The sequence below is a fragment of the Sinohyriopsis cumingii genome, chromosome 12, assembly GCF_028554795.1.
Source record: "Sinohyriopsis cumingii isolate HCF-2022 chromosome 12, ASM2855479v2, whole genome shotgun sequence".
Lineage (NCBI taxonomy): Eukaryota > Metazoa > Mollusca > Bivalvia > Unionida > Unionidae > Sinohyriopsis > Sinohyriopsis cumingii.
In genome coordinates, this window is record NC_142972.1 from 104,907,485 (window position 1) to 104,931,264 (window position 23,780).

The following is a 23,780-nucleotide window of genomic DNA, read 5'->3' on the forward strand; positions in this document are numbered from 1 at the left end:
TTTGAGTGAGAATCTCCCCCCCCCACCACAGAAGCAAATATCATACATGACTCACATATTATGATAAAACTATCTCACATATGATATCTGTATATCTGAAGTACATGCATTTCAATCTGCCAGTTCAGTCTAATGATGCAGCCTGGTTTCTTCCTAAGAACAGGCTGCTGCCACTAGTCGAATGTCATTAGTCAACAGGCTGCTGTCACTAGTCAGATGTCATTGGTCAACAGGCTGCTATCACTAGTCAGCAGCAATAACTATTTGTCCCCTCTGATTGATCTGATGAGAGAAACAAAGTTTCAGGACCCTGCTTGGCTTGAGGGTGTTATTTAGTCAGACTTGTTTGGGATTAGGCACACTAATGAAGATTTCAGCTCTGCATCAGCCTGTCATTTAACATAATGTCTCATTTTGGGACATAGCTGAGTAATGCCCAGTCTGCCTTCTCTAGCTTCCATTTATGTGACACAACCTCACTTGGGAGAAAACTAAATTTTGTTGGTTTAGCAGTTTCCATTCATGCAAGCACAGCCTTAAACCCAGACATTAATCTGACGCTTTCCATTCATGAAAGCACAACCTTAGACCCAGACATGAATCTGCCACTTTCCATTCATTCCACAGGGAACTCCCTGGTACTTGTATAAACAAATAGTCTATTCTTTTGTGAAACTAACATCATGAGAAGTTTATCGTTTTGGTAGAGATAATCGTACTTCTGCTGGGTAGAGTCAGGATGGTTCTACTCTTACCTGTTGTTTTAATGTGTATTGTGAACAGGTAGTGCGTTTACAGAGAAAGCAAATTTTTAGATACATTATTTATCTCCAGTAATACTTGCCTGGTTTATTAGGATAACTTTATCTACTACCATGACCACTCCTATGGCCTAGAGCTTAGTGTGTTCGCCTTGGATGTGGGAGGCTGCAGGTTTGAACCCCAGCTGAGTCATACCAAAACTTTACAAAATGGTACTTACAGCTGCCTCGGTAGCCACTCAGCATTAAGAGGTTAGTGTTAGGACTGGTTGGCCTGGCGTAATGACAATGAGACTGGGTGGGACATGATGTTACTTGTCTGCAGCATGAAGCCCCAGTGCTAGACATTACTATAAACTGCCACACTGCAGACACCATAGCAATAAAAATCCAAATCACACACATTCTCTACTAACTCTGAATCCAGCCTTCCCTGAAAGATGTGAAAATGCCTTTTTGTCTCTATATTATATATATATAGGCAAAGGGAAACAACTCTATCTGCCAGCTATGTGACTACCATTCTACATGTTTGATCCAATTTATATTTTGAGCAATGCCTTAAAGGATGCTTCCATTGTGATGATGGGTGGGATGGATATATTTATAGCTGCATTAATAAAAGGAGAAGCTGTCATTGTAGCAGATGAATGAAAAAAAATCTGCATAAAACATTTAGTTCTTAACCTTTTACCTTCAAAAATTGTTATGCATGTCTTACACTTTTGGTGTGATCAAGGGTCTATTAATGTTGGGTTCAAAAGGATAAAGATAAGGGTCACTGTGACTGATAGAAAATAAAAAGGTTTTGCATATCTATACACAGAGTTAACTTTGTGAATGAATTGCTCATAGATAAGGAAACCTATATAGTTTGGGTCTAAGGAAACCTATATAATTTGGGTTTAGGAAACCTATAGAATTTGGGTCTAAGGAAACCTATAGAATTTGGGTCTTAGAAAACCTATAGAATTTGGGTTTTAGGAAACCTATAGAATTTGCATCTTAGGAGACCTATAGAATTTGTGTCTAAGGAGGCCTATAGAATTTGGGTCTTAGGAAACCTACAGAATTTGGTTTTTAGGAAACCTGTAGAATTTTGGGCTTAGGAAACCTATATAATTTGCATCTTATCAGACCTATAGAATTTGGCTTTAGGAAACCTACATAATTTGGGTTGTAGGAAACCTAAATAATTTGCGTCAAAAGAAACCTATAGAATTTTGATCTTAGGAAACCTATAGAATTTGGGTCTAAGGAAACCTATAGAATTTGGGTCTAAGGAAACCTATAGAATTTGGGTCATAGGAAACCTATAAAATATAAGTCAAAAGGTTGAAGATCAAGGCTATGGCAATCTGATATTTAAAAAAATGGTTTTTGAACAATAAGTTGAGTTTAAGTTTAGTTGAAACAAGTCAAGATCAGTGTGACTAATTGGTCAGTGATCCCCATATACAGTCATGCCCAAATAGTGCTGTACTGGATGGACAGGTATAAATTATTTTTGAGTTGATCTTATTGCATATTTAGCATAGTGTCTTTGGATGCTTTGATATGAAATTTTGAGGTTATATTCATCGTGGATGGTACCATCATCACAGACTGGATTAGGTCATAGTGACCAATTTTTAAACTGCTCCAGTGGCCTAGTGGTTAGAGCATCTGCCTCGGATGCGGGAGGTCGCAGGTTCCAACACCGGGCCAAGTCATACCAAAAACTTATTAAAATAAATGGTACTTACAGCTGCCTCGTTAGGCACTCAGCATTAAGAGGTTAGTGTTAGGACTGGTTGGCCTGGTGTCAGGATAATGTGACTGGGTGGGACATCATGCTTCATTTTTGTGGCATGATGCCCTAGTGCTAAACATCACTATAAAATGACACACTGCAGACATTGTATGATATGACTGAAAAATTGTTTGAAAAATTGTTAAAGCTATGTTAAAAATCCAAATCATGCACAGATACAAATTTTATGTTAAGGTTGTGAAAAGTCTTAGATGGGAGGTCATATCACAGAACATTACCAGGTGAGACTGTTTTCATCAGCTGTTGTTTAACATATACAGAAACTGGTTATATTTCTGCAGATTTTAAAAAACATCAATACCAGGCTTCTAAAATATATATAATGGAATTTTAATGGTAATATAGGTTTTTTTTTTAGATATCTTGAGATTTCATTTTTGTCTTGCCTGTGTTAGCATGGGTATCTTGTTTCAGGCATTGATAGCAGCAGTAGCGTCAACAATAATATTAAAGTTCTGTATTCTTGTGTGTGCAAGTCAGATAGGGGGTGGTGGGATGCATAAATACAATTATGCAGGTGAGTCCTCAGGTGCCACAGAATACTTATGTTGCATACATAGAGAAAAATAAACCTTACTGATGAAAAGCAGTCCTTAATGTAAATAGGTATTTTGATTGGACCTGAATATTTACAGTACATGTACTGTGCTCAAGTGCATGTGTCTACACCTATTTACACATATCAGATTGTGTACAGATATACACAGCTGTTAGGGAGGGCTCCATATACACCTATTTACACATATCAGAGTGTATACAGATATACACAGCTGTTAGGGAGGGCTCCATATACACCTATTTACACATATCAGAGTGTGTACAGATATACACAGCTGTTAGGGAGGGCTCCATATACACCTATTTACACATATCAGAGTGTGTACAGATATACACAGCTGTTAGGGAGGGCTCCATATACACCTATTTACACATATCAGAGTGTGTACAGATATACACAGCTGTTAGGGAGGGCTCCATATACACCTATTTACACATATCAGATTGTGTACAGATATACACAGCTGTTAGGGAGGGCTCCATATACACCTATTCACACATATCAGAGTGTGTACAGATATACACAGCTGTTAGGGAGGGCTCCATATACACCTATTTACACATATCAGAGTGTGTACAGATATACACAGCTGTTAGGGAGGGCTCCATATACACCTTGCCAGGAGTCAGATGCATAAAAAAATACTTTGAAGGCAGCGTAGGAAACTTTGTTGACAAGAATTGTCATTGATAGTTCATTGTCAATAATTTTATTGGATACCACTTTAGAAATCTTGAGGAATATTTTTTACTCTATATAGTCCTGTCAACATTTCCATCATTTGTGCTTTCATTTGAATTGGGCAAGATTATGTTTTATTATTTAATGTTTTAATGTCCATCTCGGTCCATTAATCTGCCTGTCTTAATGTCTATCCATTTGCCTGTTAATGTGCCTTTCTGTTTCCATGTCCATCCATGTTTTGCCTGTCCATAATTGTATTTGTCTCAGTGACTGTCCATTTGTCCATTAGTCTGCATACCTGTCTCAATGTCCATCCATTTGTCTCTTTATGTCCTGTCTACATGTCCATCTGTCTGATTGTCCATTAATATGCAAGTCTGTCTTCATGTCTATTTGTCTGTCTGTACATTAATCTGTCTATCTTAATGTCCATCCATTTGTGTATTAATGTGGGTGTCTGTTGCCATGTCCATCCATGTTCTGTCTGTCTGTTAATTTGCCAGTCTCAGTGTCCATCCATTTGTGTATTAATCTGCCTGTATATCCATTAATCTGCCTGTCAATGTCCATCCATTTGTAAATTAATCTGTCCCTATGTCCATCTGTCTTTCTGTCCTCTAATTTGCCTGTTTCAGTGTCCATCACTTTGTCCATTAATCTAAGTGTTCGTCCATTTGTCTATTAATCTATCTCTTCATCTATCCATCTGTCCATTAATCTGCCTGCCATCTCTTTGTTGATCTGTCTGTCTGTTAATCTGCCAGTCTGTTACGTGTCCCTGCATTCTGTTCCACATCTAATTTCCACACAAAAACTTGAGCTGTAGAGGAAGAAAGGAAGGATATAAAATATGGAATGATCTGGTTAGAGTGAAGAGTTGATATTACCAGGAAAAACTTTATGATGTTATTGTGCCATCTAAGTGAACACATTCAAAAGTGGATAATTTGTGGAATGTTTGTGCAATTTGTTGCAGTATCACTGGATATTATGGAGGGGGAGGGAGGGGGAAGGCGGTATAAATTTCAATCCTTCCAGTTTTATTTCCATAATTTCTTGCCATTGAATACATGAAGGAAAACAAAGACACATTAATCTTTGGTATTCTGTATGCTTACTTTTAAATCCAGTCTGGTGCTATATATGCTGTCTTGTAAGTCCAGTATGGTACTGTATTTACTTGCTTGCAAGTTGAGACCAACTGCAAACTGCACAGATCCATAGCTGCCTTTGCATATGCAAGGACATATCCGGGTCTGTGCAGTTTGTAAGGATTAATCTGTGGAACAAACCACATAGATCCTGATCTGTTGATAAATGTGATTGAAGATCAGGATATGTTGTTTGCAGTTGGACTTGACTAATAAGCAGTAGGGATGCTCAGTTCAAGTATAGTGACTAACATTATATTTTAATGAAAGCCTGGAAAAGCTGGAGTTTTAGCTATATAATTGTTTAAATTAATTTTTGGCCAGGCTTCAGTCCCCACATATTCTAATAGGGCCTCATCCCTGGACCCCAGGTAAATGTTCAACCTGTTATAATGCGATGCTCTGTGTCCAAAGAATAACATCATGATACAAGCGGGATCGTGTTAACGCACTTTTGGAAAATCTTTCCTATAGAAAATGTGGATTGAAATTTCAATGTTATAAGTTTTAACTAACCTCTTGATCATGTATCATTTGTTTTGTTCACCGGGTTTCATCAGACATCAAATATACTTCAGTTTTGAATTGTTTACATGCCAGTATGGTGGTAAATGGTGCACAGTGAAGTTAAGGCAACATTAAATACAGCACTGGGATTAAAAATCTGCTAGGGATAAGAATAATCAGCTTTTCCGAGAGCATATATTTAGGATGTTAAAAAATAGGTCACCTTAAATGGGAGCCATGCTGCTATTGTGTTATAAGCAGAATCACGTTATAATGGGTTTTACCTGTATATGGCGCCAGACTAGAATACTGACCTGTGTCATACAGACAAATCGTATGTTGCGCAGTGGTTTAACAATATGTGCCTTGTTGTTTAACAAAATTTAAAGCATGGTGTATGTTAATCATCATTGTACCCCTTTAGGGTCCTCAGGTTCAGGGGAGAGTCAAGGAGAGATCGGGACAAGGTTGAATGAGGGATATGTGGACATGAAGCCAGTCAACCCATTAAGTAGCTGTAGTAATGACAGCAGCTACACCAACATGTCACCAGGGTCACTTAAAGGTAAAGACTTTGCCAACATGTCATTGGGGTCACTTAAAGGTAAATGTCATGAGGGTCACTTAAAGGTACAGGCTTTGCCAACATGTCCTCAGTATCGCTTACTGGTAAAAACTTTACCAACATGTCGTTGGAGTTACTTAAAGGTAAATGTCATCAGGGTCACTTAAAGGTACAGGCTTTGCCAACATGTCCTCAGTATCGCTTATTGGTAAAAACTTTACCAACATGCCATTGGAGTCACTTAAAGGTAAATGTCATCAGGGTCACTTAAAGGTACAGACTTTGCCAACATGTCCTCAGTGTCACTTATTGGTAAAAACTTTACCAACATGCCATCGAAGTCACTTAAAGGTAAATGTCATCAGGGTCACTTAAAGGTACAGGCTTTGCCAACATGTCCTCATTATCGCTTATTGGTAAAAACTTTACCAACATGCCATTGGAGTCACTTAAAGGTAAATGTCATCAGGGTCACTTAAAGGTACAGGCTTTGCCAACATGTCTTTAAAACTTAAAGGTAAAGATGTTACCAAAAGGTACCAGTGTTACATAAAGGAAAAGACTTGACAACTTGCTTGTCGAGACAATAATTTTTAAGAGCACCTGGATTATTTAGATCACTGGTCTCATAATCACAAAGGGTCTCAGTAGTAATGGAACTCAAATTTGAAACATTTTAATATAAATAATAGGAATTTCAAACACAAACTTGAAATATTTTAACATAAATAATAGGTGTGTGTGTGTGTGTGATTTGGATTTTCAACATAGCTTCAACAATATAAATAATAGGATTTTCAAGCACAAATTTGAAACATTTTACTATAGGTAATAGGAATTTGAAACATTTAATATAAATAATAGGAATTTGAAACACAAATTGAAAACATTTTAATATAAATAATGCTGTGACAAAAATATCTGTCTTGGGTTTCCCACCAAAAAGAGTCCAGTGAACAAACGTGAGAACAGTGCCCAGGCTTGAACAGATTATACTCGCTCAAGGGCTGTAAACTTGAGGCAAAAATGGCATTAGTTGAACTGGACATTTATATTGTAGTTTCTTTTATTTGAATTGTAGTACTTATTTACATTTTATTTTGTTGAATATTTCTTGATCGTTACTTACTGTCGGTATTGAGGAAAGGTATTGACCCAGTTAATGTTATGAGGATCTCAAGACAAGTGCGTTTAAGTCGCAAGAAAAATGGTGCATAGACAGGCTTGAAGTTAGGACTGTCTAGCGTTAAACATCAGCATTGACTCTTAAATAGGTCGCAGATAAAAGGAGAGACATGTCCTGCCTTGTATTAGTAAATAGTACATGGGTGACAAGTAAATTGTAAGCAGCCATACAAGCCCCTGTGATGATGAATAAATTCTCACGTGAGCCTGAACTTGGAATACTATTTTTTATGTGTACCCGGTTGTTCATTTTGTTACCTGGGTTATTATTAATGGACAGGTACCCAGATACCTGTTGGCATCTTTAACTGAGTTCTTTACGTATTTGTGAAATTTGGTAGTTTTTATTAGAATCATAAGTATATTTGAAAATTTTGGTGTATTGGGTTCATTTTTTGTCTTACATGTGAACCATTGGTATCACTTTTTACTTGCTGTCATTTTTATTGTCATAGACATCAACTTTGTCTGGTTTTGTTGTAAGTATACTCGGGGAAACTTGATGGGTGTATTCATTGTTGTGTGTACTGCTTACCACAGGCAAAAGTAGGTCACAGGAACCTTGTTTAATGATCCATTGATGTTTCTTTGCATTGTACAATCATGATAGCTTTCTGCTTATTTTGTAGGGCTAAAGTAGTCAACTTTTCATGCACTGCCAGTTTTGCAGGAATTTTTTAATGTGCTTCAGTGGAGCATGCAAAACATAGCATTCCATGGAATTTTTTTCTTCAAATTTGAATACATGACTTTATCATTAAAAGTTAAAACTATGTAAAATATGGATTTTATTATGTGTCAGCTCCTTGAATATGTAATCGTCATAAAGGCAATGTACCCTTTATTATTTAAGAGTGAAAAATATCATCCTACCCTCATAGCTACGTCCATGAGCGTTTTTGTGAGAACCCAAAGTGTCAACTTTGTTTCGAACTCTGACTGATGGAAATATTTTGTTATATTGTTACATTCATTTAAAAGCAGACCTACTTTGTTTTATTATTTTCATTATGTCTTTTGTATCAAGTCAGTTAAGGGGTGGAATTAAGGAAAGTTAAAGGCAATGCAAATCCTGCCTCATTGGTGTGAGAGCTAGCAGTCGTTGTGTGTCAACTCATTTCAGTTGAATACTGTTTTAATTATTATTATGTAATATAATTAAAATGTAATATAATTAAACTACCTTAAATTAGTCAACTCTTTCACAAATGTAGTCAAAGATAGCAAGGCGGCCAAGTGAAGTAAAAGTAAGCATACTCTAATTGGAAGAGACACTTACTGAATGCAGTTTAATATGACATGGTGAGGAAGGTGGCCATATTCTTGTAAACATAATTATCTATGCAAAAGCATGAAAAATATTTGGTTAGTGGCTGTTTTTGATAAATTTAGTGGTATTTGACACAGTTCTTCCCCACTGTTCTTTTGTTTAATTGCTGTGCTTGTAATCGGTACGAACTTTACAGCATCTTCGTTTATTAGCTCTGTTGGTCATGGGCCTGAAACTTTTAATGATATTCCTTTCTCTGACATCTGGCAGCCATTTTCACAAGTTTGTTACAATTTCTCCTCAGAAACTACTGGGAGGACTATCATGAAACTAGAAAAACATTCATTCCAGTGTTGAAATTGCTGTTGTTGATTTTGGGATCAAAAGGTTAAAGGTTAAGGTCATTGTTTCTTTTTTTCGGTATAATGACTTTAGTTCAAGACCATGTACCTTAATCAAAATGTGCGGAGACCTTGTTCTTATTGTATGCAAAAGGCCTATTGACACTGAGGTCAAAGTTCAACATATTTGTGGATAAAACAAATGGCTTTTGCTGAATAACATTTTCTAGAGTAATTTTCTTGACCAGACTTTCCAGGTCTGTGATCTAGATCCTTGGTTATTTTCCTTGGCCCATGTGCAGATCAGTCTCAAAGTTTTGTCCAGGTCTGTTTAGTAGAACTAATGTTGTTTTGCAGAAACAGTTGATGTATTGTTCCTAATTTACACTCCCACAACAAGGAACAGTAAACTATCTTCAGCATTAACTGTTTAGTTTTCTGCAAAGGACTTGCAAGAGATTTTTTTCAAACAAATTTCTGGCTTTCAAATAACTTGAAATTTTTTTTATTGATATTCTGATTTATATAAAATATAACTAGAATTCTGTCCGTCATATTAACTGGGTAACATATTATCCTGACATAATAGAAAGAAAAGTCTTTGTGGAAAGAAAATCCTAGTTTCCCACCTCAAAGCCAAAGATTCAATGAGTTTATATGTGTTCTGGATTTTTAGCATAGCTTTAACAATTTTTCTGTCGTATCACTATGATGTATGCAGGGTGGCAGTTTGAAGCGATGTCTAGCAATGGGGCATCATGCCCAGACATGTAACATGATGTCTCGCCCAGTCACATTATCCTGACACCAGGCCAACCAGTCCTAACACTAACCCCTTAATGCTGAGTGCCTAGTGAGGCATCTGTTAAGTAACATTTTGTAACATTCTTGGTATGACTCGGCTGGGGTTCAAAACCGCAACCTCTCACATCTGAGGCAGATGCTCTTAGCACTAGCAGACCTGCCATCCCTCACAAATGTGGCGTGAATTTAATGACTCTCAATAGCGATTTATGGATTCATGCCACATGAAAAAAATCAAATTTCTGATTTCTCGATCAGCTTGAATCATGGATAAAATAAAGTGTATACTGCTAAGTGGTAGTCAAAATATCAGCAATGGTCACTCATACCCGTATTATTGTTAGTCACAGGGGACAGTTTTGTATATTGGCCCCTAGCAAATTTCTTAAGGGTATGGTGTGGCTTTTATAGCAATGTCTAGCACTGGGGCATCATGCCCAGACATGTAGCATGATGTCCCGCCCAGTCACATTATCCTGATACCAGGCTAACCAGTCCTAACAATAACCTCATAATGCATAGTCCAAGCAAGGCAGCTATTAGTACTGTTTTTTTTATAAGTCTTTGGTATGACTCTGCCAGGATTCAAATCTCAAAAATTGCCTTTGAACATTAAAAATGCATTGTATAATTTGGGAGGGGGCTGCATTATCTTTTTATTCTATGAATTTCCATTGTCTTGTCAGATCAAGTGAATGATATTCCTATGTGCTGCTTTATTATACCTATCCAAAAATATGGACTTTTCAATCTCATGTATTTTATTTTGAATTTTATATAAGGCAAGTGTATGCAACATTAAATTTGTGCATAAAAACTGTACCCTGCCCCCTTAGTAGAACTATATCCAATTGTTACAGTTTGCCCAGTAGCAAGCATTGTAAAGGATATAATCTATATTTGGAACAGAAGTTTTACAAATACTTGTGAAGAAAACCAGGGCCCAACTGATTTTTTGTTTAATGGGACATGTACATACTCATAGGAACAAACACCAAATGAAGACATCTTTTTGAGTGTAGGAAATTTTGAGATATTGACAGATTAGCATGGGGTAACCATCGATAATGCATTGCTATTGTATGTGCCTAGATTAGCCTTACTTTTGACCTAAGGACCTGGGTACATAAATACGAAGGGTCCATAACTTGTCATTATAGTGATTACATTTAACTGTTGATGGGTGATAGTATTCTCAGAAATGTATGTGAACCATGGCTGTTTACACAGACTACAATGTTATGGATAGATATTCTGATATAAAAAAATGTCTTTCTTTCTCTCTTGCTTTGGTTTTTAACATTACTGGCTTTGGTTTTTAACATTACTGGATTAAAAACCATTACTGGCTTTAGCTTTTAACATTACTGGCTTTGGTTTTTAACATTACTGGCTTTGCTTTTAACATTACTGGATTAAAAACCATTACTGGCTTTGGTTTTTAACATTACTGGATTAAAAACCATTACTGGCTTTGGTTTTTAACAACATTACAGGCTTTGTGTTTTAACATTACTGGCTTTGGGTTTTAACATTACTGGCTTTGGTTTTTAACATTACTGGCTTTGGGAGCCAAAAAAAGTCTGTTTTTCTTGCCATGATCTGCCAGTCATATATCAGCATGTTTTATTTTTTCAGGAATTTAAATTTTATAAAAATCAATAACTTGTCTTTCAGTCCCAAATAGTGATAGTGGGTATCTGTTGATGGGATCAGTTACACCGTCAGGATCGAACTCAGGACGCACAATATCCACTATTCCCATGTGGCCCTCTAAGGAGCAAGGTTACCTTGACATGGGTCCCCCTTGTCAGCACCTGCCTACAGTAAAAGAGGGAGGAAGTGAGTAGACATTTTATCCCTTGTTAATTCAGTACATTTGTTTTAAAATGATCAGTGTCTAGGGTGCTGATTCATCATGCACAAGCTCTGCTGAACAACCATAACAAATAGGCATACCACAAACACAAGTAAAGTGAACTTGGCTAAATTACACTAAATTTCAGAGGTATACATTAAGGTTTTCTGAACTTTTTCTGTATCTCTTTAAACTATTCCTGTGTGTGAAAAGTTTATAAAATTCTTGTCTCATTGGTTCATAGTATTCAATCCATTACAAATGGTATAAGCATGATTTTCCCTCACAGATTTCTTTCTGATTGCTGTTTCAGGTGGAGAAGCATACCTGCCAATGACACCTACCAGTCAGAGTCCAGTGTTAAATGATTTTCCAAAACCAGCCAAGGTCATGAGTTACCTTAGCGATGACTCAATGTCGGGAGAGTTTCCAAAGCGAGCATACTCGGTTGGAAGCCGCCCACCCCAAAACCATGGTGTACATCGACAGTATCAGAATTACGAAATGATGCGCAAGCAGGCAGTGTCGGATAATAATAGATCCTCAAGTGCCCCACATTTAATTGGTCAGCGACCACGGACTGTCCATGGTGATTCACGCAGCCCATATGTAACCTCTTCAGTTGGCAGTTCCAGTCCACTAAGTCAGTCAGTCAAGTCAGATGATGTTGAAGGCTTTATGGAAATGGACTTTTACCGACCTCGAACGGCAAGTGATAGTTATGGTTGTAGAGGCAGGTCGCCAAGTTTTGGGAAGGCTTTTGTGCAAGGTCATAGACCACGGTCATCAAGTTATGGCCAGGCATCAAGAGGAAAGCTTGGATCTTATGAGTCAGTGAGAACCACATCTCAAGAGCTCATACTGAAGAAAATTTCCCATGATTCACTTGGACAGTTGTCAGTGTCGTCATTAGCATCATCAAACGAATCAATGAGAAAACTGTCAGAAGAATCACAAGGCAGTTCTGTTCAATCGGACTATGTAGATATGGCATGCAATAAGGGGAAAACATCTTCCCTGGTCACCCAAATGACAGCAAAAGATGGATATGTTGATATGACTGTTGGCTCTAGATCTGGACCACCAAGTGTTTCCCGAAGTTCATCCTCACAAAGTTTAGGATCCTCTCCAGCATCGTTGGGGCGCACAAAGAGGGAAACTGTTTTATCTGAAGCTGTGATAATTAAAGCATCAGGGCAGGTGAAGCAATGTCCAGGATTTATTGGTACACCTCCAACTGACTCAGGATATGTGCAGAAAAATCAACTCCAGGTGATCGGAGCACAATCCAAAAAGAGTCCCTCCAGCTCAGGACGTGAATCTGAGGATGAGAGTTACGTGCCATATCAGCCTGGTATTAAATGTGGATCCTTGCCCACGCCACAGGGAGAATATCTGGAGTCTCAGTCGCATCGAGATAGGAGTTCTTCATCTGGTAAAAGATCCGACAGATCAGATTCTGGTGTTGGAAGTCATGACCGTTCTTTCTCTCATGGTGATCGCAGTCCCTCCTCTAGAAAAGTAGATATTTCGAGGGGACTTGTGCAGTCAGTTGAACAAAGTCGTTCACATAGTTTAGATAAATCTTCAAAATTTGATAATGAATCCAGTGTCAAGCCAAAGGGTGTAGATGGTCATCCTCAGCAAAGGTCAAGCCAGGAAAGCCATAGTTCTAAGTTTAGCAAAATGCAGCATTCTGAAGAAAGTAAATATGGTTCCAGTGAAAAACATTCTAGAGAGAAGCAAAATTCAAAAACTGATGTGTCGTCAGGGAAAAAGACTCCACCCTTGCCAAAGTCCAAGGATGACAGTGTATATATAGGATATGAGCCTGACATTAGTAAAGCCCTGATGCAACAGAATTTATTCCAGTTTCCTTCTCCAGTAAGTAGGCTCGAATATTCCAGTGGAAAATCTGGCAAAACTCAACATTGGGAAGTTGAGAGCCATCCATCAGCGTGGCATGAAATGCCAGCAAAAACATATGCTGATAGCAAGAGTGTTTTGTCTGATGGTAAGAATGCTCTTTCACGCGAGACAAGAGAAGAGAACAAAAAATCTAAATCCATGTCAACCATATCTCCAGTTGTTCAGCATTCAGCAGCTCCTCCAAGTGAGTATGAAATTTATGACCCTTTAGGGTTTCACATCTTTGCTAGCGAATCAAAATACAGGACCCCTGAACAGCAAGGGACTATGGCCAGAAGTTCAAAGCCAGAACAGAAAGTACCATCAGCTTCAATTGATAAAACAGGCTCTTCAGAAGTGACACAATTGAAAGAGTCCAAAAATTCACATTCAAGTAAGAAAAAGCATGCTGGTGCGGATGCTGAAATATTTTCATATGTTGATTATTGCCCCAAGGAGGAGGCAACTAGTGATTCCAAAACTTGGGAAATTAAAACACCATCCAGAGTGTCATCGTTCATTTCAGAACTTTCAGAGGACAGAAGTAACACAGATTTGTCAACAAATACATCCCAAGGAATTTCTGGAACAAATGAAAGTAGTATGAATGTAGGCAAGTCAGCGAGTACAAAAATAGGTAAGTCAGCGAGTCAGACAGACTGTAAGAAAGGAAGTGGAAATTGTTCACCAGTCCAGGATGTAAGAAATGCAAAGAAGCCTGTGCCAGGACAAGTTAACAAAGGTGGAGAGAGTGATAAACATGTAAACAAATCGCCGGAAGACGAAGTGAAAAATCAGGGACAGAGTTTGAAGCTAGATATACAAGATGATGGTTATATAGATCTTGACTTCAGTATTCGAGTGGGGTCTTCTAATGATAACAGATTGACAGAACATGTTGCACCATCTAGTATAGGAGACGAGGCAGGTGAATGTGTGGACCTGATACAGAATCCAAAATGTTACATACTCGATGAAAATGATGCCACAGGTCGCACTGAAAGATCCCCAACTGACAAATCCTCCCCCACTAAACGATTACTTACTTTGAATTCAGGTGGTGTGGATAGACTACAAGGAAATTCTTCAAAAGAATCAGTTCAGAAGGTTATGATGGTAAGACAGGCACAGCCTCAAGATTCTCCAGTGGTGGGATTAACCTCTACATCAGTGACAAAGCAGACACCTATGCCTACAAAATTGTCCGCACTACAGAAAAGTAACCCAGAATCACCGCGGCTGAGAAATACAAGTGGTCCAGCAAGTTATCGATCTATAGGAAATGCTTCAAATGGAGAGCAGAATAAAATAGTTGGTGGACCACTATTCTCCAATCCATCACAGAATGTGTCAGAATCACATCAACTGGGGGCTTCTATAGGCAAACAGAATAGCATGCCCTGCATGACAATACAGGCTGAATCAGAATTTCAGGTTGCATCTGAATTACAAGCTATTGATTCGGCACGCAGTCGTCACAGTTTGTCTGACCTAAGTAGCTACGAGGAGATGAATTTTTCAGCAGAAAGGAAACCATTTGGCTCACAGCAGCAGCTGCAGGGATCGGAACCAAAACAAGTTACATTGAACTATGCCTCTTTGGACTTGGGGTCCTCAGAAAATGTGGATGAAAATGGACAGCGAAAGAATCGGCACTCATCTTGTCTTGAGGATTCTGAGCCAAAGGAGAAGGTGTCCTACGCTGAAATAGATTTTCAAAAGTCTGAGAACTTAAAAAATTCCACCAATAAAAGTGCTAAATTTACCTTGTGATAAAAATAAGTATCATAGAGGTGATCTTTCCATCTGTAGTTGCTTCAAAGTCAGATCCAGTTGCAAATTGCATTGACCCAAATCTTGATGTATGCAGTTAGGAGTTATTATAATTGCATTTCTTAGGAGTAATTACATTTGTTAGGAGTAATTACAGTTGTACAAAGAAGATAGACCCTGATCTTCTAATACATTATGCAAGAGCAGGTCAGGGTCTATATTGTTTGCAGCCAGACTGGACTTGCATGAAAGTGTGTATACCAATTAATTCTGTTTAATTTATCTTGAGTATACTTTCTAGTTTTGATGCAAGTGAAGAAGTGCTGTTAATAGGTATCTAAGAGAACTGTTGTATCTTGCGGAAAAATATATTGTAGGTTATCATTTGTTTGTTTAAACCTTACCATGGCATCTTGACCCTGTTCTGAAGATTAAATACAAAACAAATGATTAATATGTTGTCACACAGTGCAGAAGGGCTCGTTTTGTTACTCTTTTTGTTTGTGCTATGATTTTATGTCTTGTGATCAAGAAAATATATTTTGCTATATGGCATTAATATGCAAATGACATAGACCTAGATCTGCAATTGTGTAATATGGTGGCACATCAAGGCCAGTAATTTTCACTTCATAAGTGAAGCAAGCATTTTTTGTGATTTTGTCCTTTATCACCATTTCAATATAGTATGGGTTTTTAAATTTAGTGATCAATTATATTGACAAAAACATTGATATATAGTTTCGCTGTCGTATGATTTACCTCCCCTCCTCTATCTGATGTAAAACTATTTGCAGTTCATTGCAGTACAGAACACTAATACAGAGTGTCATGTTTATCAGTGATCAAACCACTCTGGTGCCCTAGTGGTTAGTGCGTCTGACTCGGATGTGGGAGATCATGGGTTTGAACCCCAATTGAGTCATACCGAAGATTTATAAAAATGGTACTAACTGCTGCCTCGCTAGGTGCTCAGTATTAAGAGGTTATTATTGTTAGGACTGGTTTGCCTGGTGTCAGGATAATGTGACTGGGTGAGGCATGATGCTACATGTTCTGCTGCATGATGCCCCAGTGCCAGACATGACTATAAACTGTCACACTGCAGACATCATAGTAATATGACTGAAAAATTGTTTTATCTATGTTATAAATCCAAATCACACACACACTCTGTGATTAATCTTGTGTACATGGACATATATTTGATAGCCATTCAGACACCTGTAGTCAGGATTGTTGAGTCAAACATGCCACTGTGTTAGATGACTTTATAAATCTTGAAGCGGGTCATAAAGTTGTAACTAGCCATCTTGGTTGTGTTGAATACAGCTTGAGACTGTTTTGAGATGTCATTGAAAATGAAAGCTAACCTTGCATCAGATTTATTGAATAATTAACCTAATTTTAAGTAGCATTTATGATATTAATTACAATCATGAAAAAACAAAATTTCCTTGAGATAGAAAGAACTACTTATCATTAATATTACTAATAATAAAAATAATTTATTATTTTTTAATTTGGGGAATATGTTCATTTTCTTGTTATTATAGCTATTTAAAATCTCATTCTTAGATGTATAAGGTATATTTTTCCCCAAAGTTAATTATTTATTAAATTATCAAAATGCTATTTTCTTCAGAATTCATAAAAAAAACTTTAGATTGCTTACCATTTAGAAATGCCTCCAGACATTCATTCAGGGAGTGTATTATTAGAACATTATGTTTCAGGGTAAAGATCATGACTTGAGTGGTATTTTGGGTAATTTCAATTGTGAGAATGATCCTTTTTCTTATATTTTACAATGGTTTTGGGGGTGACACACCTGGTAGCACTGTTTGCTCAGAAAGTGATGACAGAGAAGTTACTGACTTGAATAATGGCATACACTGTTGTATCTAGTATCATATTTGTGGAGCAGGAGACATGACATCAGACTATGCTCAAAACTGGATAAGAAATTTTCATTCTTCTAACTGTGTACATACAAATGTTAAACTTTGCTGAATAAAGAAATTCCAGGACTGGATGAATTAATTCAGTTACAGCTGAAGTGGCTTCAACATAGCTGTATCCTCTGCATTAGCAATTTCACTCAATACACATTTGTCCTCAGCATTAGCAATTTCAGTCATTACACATTTGTCCTCAGCATTAGCAATTTCAGTCATTACACATTTGTCGTCAGCATTAGCAGTTTCAGTCATTACACATTTGTCCTCAGCATTAGCAATTTCAGTCAGTACACATTTGTCCTCAGAATTAGCAATTTCAGTCATACATTTGTCCTCAGCATTAGCAATTTCAGTCATTACACATTTGTCCTCAGCATTAGCAAATTCAGTCATTACACATTTGTCCTCAGCATTAGCAATTTCAGTCAGTACACATTTGTCCTCAGAATTAGCAATTTCAGTCATTACACATTTGTCCTCAGCATTAGCAATTTCAGTCATTACACATTTGTCCTCAGCATTAGCAATTTCAGTCATTACACATTTGTCCTCAGCATTAGCAAATTCAGTCAATATATGTGACCTGGACAGTTCAACCCATACACATTTGTCCTCAGAATTGATGCATTTTAGTCAATACACTTTTTTTCCTCACCATTATTGCATATTGATCAATTCATATTTGGCAGAAATACAAACAATGAGATAGGCAATAGTCAGTGGAAAAGACAAATGATGTTTGAGTGGGCTGTAACCTTGACCTTGGCTCTTGGCAAGCCACATGTCTATCAGTATGCTATACAAAGAAACACTAATTGCTAATGGATTAGCGTGCTATTGTTGCAGTAGTATTGTAAAAATTGTAAAAATATCCTGATGCAACTTTAGGATGATGATGGCAGCACTATATTATGTATACCTTGATCTGGCAGCACATTAATGTATAGTTTTTTCAGACTGGGTCTATGATACTTGCCTTGATCTGGCAGCACATTAATGGATGGGTTTTTCAGACTGGGTCTATGATTCTTACCTTGATCTAGCAGCACATTAACATATGGGATTTTCAGACTGGGTCTATGATACTTGCATTGATCTGGCAGCACATTAATGTATGGTTTTGTCAGGCTGGGTCAATGATAATTGTCTTGATCTGGCATCACATGTATGGTGGTGTCAGACTAGGTCTATGATTCTTACCTTGATCTGGCAGCATATTAATGTATGGCTTTGTCAGACTGGGTCTATGATTCTTACCTTGATCTGGCAGCACATTAATGTATGGTTTTGGCAGACTGGGTGTATGATACTTGCCTTGATCTGGCAGCATGTTACTGTATGGTGGCATCAGACTTTATGCGGCTTGTCTTGATCTGGCAGCATGTTACTTTATGGTGGTGTCAGATGGTGATATATGCCTTGATATAGGTCTATGACATTTGCATTTTGACTTGGATTTTACAGAACAAAACACTTGCATATAATACCAGCAAGCTATATCATTTTTAAACAGGTTTTTTATATTGTTCATATAATGTCTGCAGTTAAAATTGTACCCATGTGAGAGTGTGTCATAATTCTTTCATTGTATAATCACTGCTTTAGAATGAGCAAATAACTCAGACCATTCTTGCACTGACAGCCCTTGAAATTCAAAGAGTGTTTATTAAGTACCATGTAGATTTGCTTACATGAGTCCAGATGAGAACTACACAGACCTAATTGTGCAATTGCATAATGTGCCAGCAGATCTGGGTGCATTGAGTTAGGAGTAATAGTATTGCAAGCAACATTGACCCTGATCTACTTGTGCATTAGGCAATGAAAGATCAGAGTCTGTGTTGTTTGCAGTTTGACTTAACTAGTAAGCAGGTTTACATGGAAATTATGTTTACTGATAACAAGAATGTTGATACTTTAGATTTAAGAAGAAATGTTCACCATAACGTCATTATTGTATGCAGTATCAAGGCCAATGTGAACAGTAGATAGGTCCATGCTTAATAGAAAGTTTCTACATCCATTTTAATTTCACATAAAAAGAAAATTGCAAAATTGACTAAAAGTTTCATATAGACGATACTGGTGCATATTTTTATCTCAGATATTTTTATTTTTTATTCAAGACCAGAGATCCACTACTTGAAAATGAAAGAATATGTTTAAAATAATGCTAATGCACAATTATTTGTAAAAATGTAGACACTTCATCAGCACAATTAAAAGGAGAACTTTGGTGTTTTCACTGCCATGGAAATGTCACCAAAAATGCAACATAAACTTTACAATTACATCACTGCTGTTATGTGATGTCATAAAGAAGTAAGCGTGACTGGGAGTCATTCATTTGAAATGAACTAGAATGGGACCCTTTTAATTCATTTGCCTGAGTTTTTTATGTCATAAGTTTCAGTTTAGATTTCATTGAATACTGTACAAAAGAAAGTTTGGTCTTTATTTAGTTCAAAGTTTATAATGAATCTTTACTGACAAATATTCGTGTTAGCTTATTGCTTTGGCAGGCCAACTTGCTTATTCGCCAAAACCATTGTTCCACATGAATAGTTTTCATTACAAATTGAACATTGTGTCGTGTACACCTCTACACTCTAATTGGCTGGGAAGACGTTTATCAGAGTTGTGACCTTTTCCGTCCAGCTGATTTTATGTATTGTGTGATAATTTAATTTTTGTATATTATTATTTTAATACATTGCTAATATTTTTAACAATTTGGTGTTTTTAAAAAACAAAACATCAAACAGTAGTCTTTTATAATAGTCTGTTAGGACAGATTTACTATATTTTTCTGCATATTTGTATCTAACAATGAACCGTGATCTGGAACAGTCTGATCTATCAAAGAATTATTTGTGGACATATAAGGGTCTATGCTGCTTAAGATCGTAATGGGATGGAGCCTGTGAGATTATGTGTTATTTAGTTTATGATCGAGTTCACATTACACATTGGCAAATATGGCACCTCTTGGACATTTTGTTAACGGGTATTATTGTGTCCACGCTGCTACGGGTTGGAGTGGGGGTGGCACATAGATCTGGACTGCCATTGAGTTCACGGTACACACAGGAAAATATTGTACATGTTGAATGTTTCATTAACAGTTCATATTGTGTGAGGGTTGCATTTTGATCTGGTTTACCATTGGGTTCATGGTACATGCAGGAAAATATGGTACATGCTGGTTTAAGATTTTTATTATGCCCACACTTGCTAGTGTGGAGGGGAGTGTGTGAGAGAGTTGGCATCAGGATCTGGTCATGTCCGACCATTGTTACTTTCATCGATATGTCTGTATGTATGTCATCCTGAGAGGCTTGCTTTAGTTTGTTCCGCACAGCAATATGAATGATATCAGTGCCTCTAGCTAAATGAATTTTCAGGTTAGTGTCATCAAATGTAGCTAAAGGTAACTAATTCATTTGGTGCATGAAGTATTTCAGCACCGTTTGAATTAACATGGAGCTTAACACATTTCATTAAATACAAAACAGTGTGGTCTGTTGACATTAAAATATTTCTGTGTGCCATGACATGTGGAAGAGTTGACTTGTTTGTTATGGCGTGATATCTTTCTTATCTGATTATGTTCGGCCTTAATATAGTTACCTCCCTTTGATTTCATTGTAGCATCGGATATGGACACTTCCAGAACTCTGTATGAACATGGCGGATTACAAGTGTAGTGACCAGTCTTTTTCAACATGTATAAATAAATGTTGTTGCACTGTATATCTGTATGATTTATATTTAAATCATTCATGTATGAAATGGTTTTAGTAATTTTAGCTACATTTCAAGGTACTAACGTGAAAATTGATTGATAAACAGATGCGGATATCAGTTGCGCTTCTGTATGGAATGAACTGTACAAGAACCAGTTATTGTTGTAATGGAATTTAGTAGGCATATTTGTATTCATTTGTTTATCAACTTCAAAATTTTCAGGCCATTTTAAACATTTAATACATTTTGGAACTTTCAGTACCTGAAATTTTTCACATAAATCTGGTTAGCACTTCTAAGCATAAAGCATGAGTTAGGAAATGAAATTTGGTACGATGACACTTTTCATTAAATTTTCTTCTGGCATGGGACCTTGGGAGTTCAGGGTGATTGGTTTTCCCATTGCCAGCAAAGGTGTATGAGGGGATATAGCATTTTGTTCATTTGTTGTTGTTTTTTTGAGTGGATTGTTGGTTTATTTATTTGTTATGTGTTCATTTCTTTGATCATGCCATCTCTACGCTTGTTTCAGCTAGCATGTGGAAGCATTTCATAAAACGTTAATTCATCTGTTTTGAAAGTAGATCGCTTTGACTTGTTTTGTATTTGTATGACTTGTGTATCTTTTGATGTTTTCTTTTTGTTAATCATCTAAATCTTGTCCCATTTACGAATCATTATCTGAGCTTTTCAAAGGTTGTAATATGTATACCACATTGTTGATCACTGTAACCTTGTTCAGAATACCTCAGTTAATGCATGTCTTGATGCATGTGGTTGGCAAGATGAGTTTTTTAAAAAAAGTACTTGTTTTATTATGCTGTATATTTCAATGCATGGCATGCATTATACCTGTAAACAGAATGGACTTGGATAAAATTATCTATCATGTGAAAGAAAGAAATTGTCAAATTGTTTACAGATGATTGATTCTAATGCCAATGTAAATACATGTACACTATATTAGTACGTTGGAAAGTCCTGATTTAATAGTAGATGTTTGTACATTTACAGGGTCATCAGATTACTCTATTAAAAACTGGGGAGCTTACATTAAAATAATAATAATAATAATTATAATAATATTGACTTTATCTAATGAGGGTAAAATATTTAATGTACATTGTATGCTAATCACCCCTAGCTCTGAGCACGATACAAAGAGGATATATATGAATAGGGCTGAATGCTACTTCAACACAACACTGGCTGTATGGTGTAGATTAAAAGGTGACTTAAAATATATAACAGTTCAAAGGGAAGTACATTATATATATGAAATATCTTGTGTGTGTCAGTTTAACCATTTAAACAGATGAGTGGCTTACTTACTAGGATGCCATGAATGTTTTTAAAAAATTGTATCGTGTTGAAACAAATGTATGATTTCCCTTATATTAGGATTTGAAGAATGCGTAACGTTTTTTTTATCATGTTGAAGTAAATGTGTGTCTTGCTTCGTAAGATGGCAAGAATGTGTATAAATTCATTTGTTTCTGTGCAGGAGTTTAATTTTTTCACTCAAGGACATTGAAAATTCATTGTTATAATAAGTCTTTATTGTATTTATCTGGGAATGTGTAGTACTTTAAATCTATTTTGAATACTTCATATAGAAATTTTGCTGTATTTATCTGAGAATGCATATTCATAATCTGCTTTTAGACTGTTATTGCATTCTTTAAATTTGTCAGGTTCACGGATTCTCTGTTTTTTCAATTTTGTCATCTTTTTGAAGGGTGTAATAAAAGGGTGTAATAAAAGGGTCTATGAGTAGGAGAAGCAGCATTTCATCTTGTACTGATATGTCATTTATTGGAATAAGTTCTTTATGGCTAAATTTATTCCTGTAGAAATAGATATTAGCTATTATTATGTACAGTTCCTCCGTTTTTGAGGAAATGTTTCTTTTTAAACTTTCAGACCCATTTTGAAATTTTAATTTGAATACTGTCAGAGACTTAAGAATCAATGTTCTCATCATTTCTTAAGATTTTTAAACAGGCTTAGCATGTTCCTCATTTTGTAGTGTTTTTATTCCTGTTATTGTGTTTTATTATTCATCTTTGCACATTTTATATCAAATCTGTAACTCATTCTGATTTCATGCTGTTTTACTAAAAATAGTGATTTATTGCAAACAGTCATTATAAATGTGTTTTAATAAAACAAGATTTGATTTGTACAGAGGTACTTTTATTTAAACAGTTCGGAGTATGTAGAATGTCAATTAAAGTCTTGTATATATCATGAGTCAATTACAGGTATGCATATACTATAGTATTTGTTAGGTATGGAAATGGTATTTATAATTCATGGAAATGCTATTTGTAAGATGTGGTTATGGTAACAGTAAGTCATAGAAATGGTATTTAATTCATGGCATAGTATTTATTAGCTATGGGAATGACTCTCAGCCACTTGCCATGGTTGTCATATCAGTTTTTGCTTGTTCACAGTAAATTGATCTTATAACAGAATTAAGTACCTAAATTAATTTTATTTTATAAAATATAAAACTAAATTCATCTCATTCACATGTCTTGCTCCATTTTTAAAAATGGGGAACATAGCAGATGGTGCAAAATGCAGGTAGCATTGACCTAGATCTGCCAACACATAAATGTGCCTGCAGATCAGACTCTAGGATGTCAGTTTAATAATCACATGTAACAAACAGTGTTGACTGGTCCTCTGGGATAGTGTGCAATATAGGATGAGTGTCTACAGTGGTATCCCACTATAACACTGTTTTTGGTAGCAGTGAAATTCTACAGCATCATAAATTAGGTCATCGTATATATGAGGTGGGTTTAGTTGCATAGTATGCAATGACTAATGAGGGTGTACAGTGGTCCCTCACTGTAACACTTTTGACAGTAGCCATGAAATT

The 23,780-nt window shown here is 36.4% G+C and overlaps 1 protein-coding gene across 1 annotated transcript in view; it reads left to right on the forward strand.

The window, feature by feature from the left end:
- LOC149787175 (uncharacterized) overlaps positions 1 to 23,072 on the forward strand; it is a 79,426-nt gene extending 56,354 nt beyond the window's left edge. The window contains exons 9-11 of the mRNA XM_089977675.1: positions 5,900 to 6,040; positions 11,318 to 11,482; positions 11,812 to 23,072. Of these exons, the coding sequence (XP_089833801.1) occupies positions 5,900 to 6,040; positions 11,318 to 11,482; positions 11,812 to 15,179 (3,674 nt within the window). The 3' untranslated portion in view covers positions 15,180 to 23,072. The remainder of the gene's footprint in view (positions 1 to 5,899; positions 6,041 to 11,317; positions 11,483 to 11,811) is intronic.
- Positions 23,073 to 23,780: the final 708 nt, after the last annotated feature.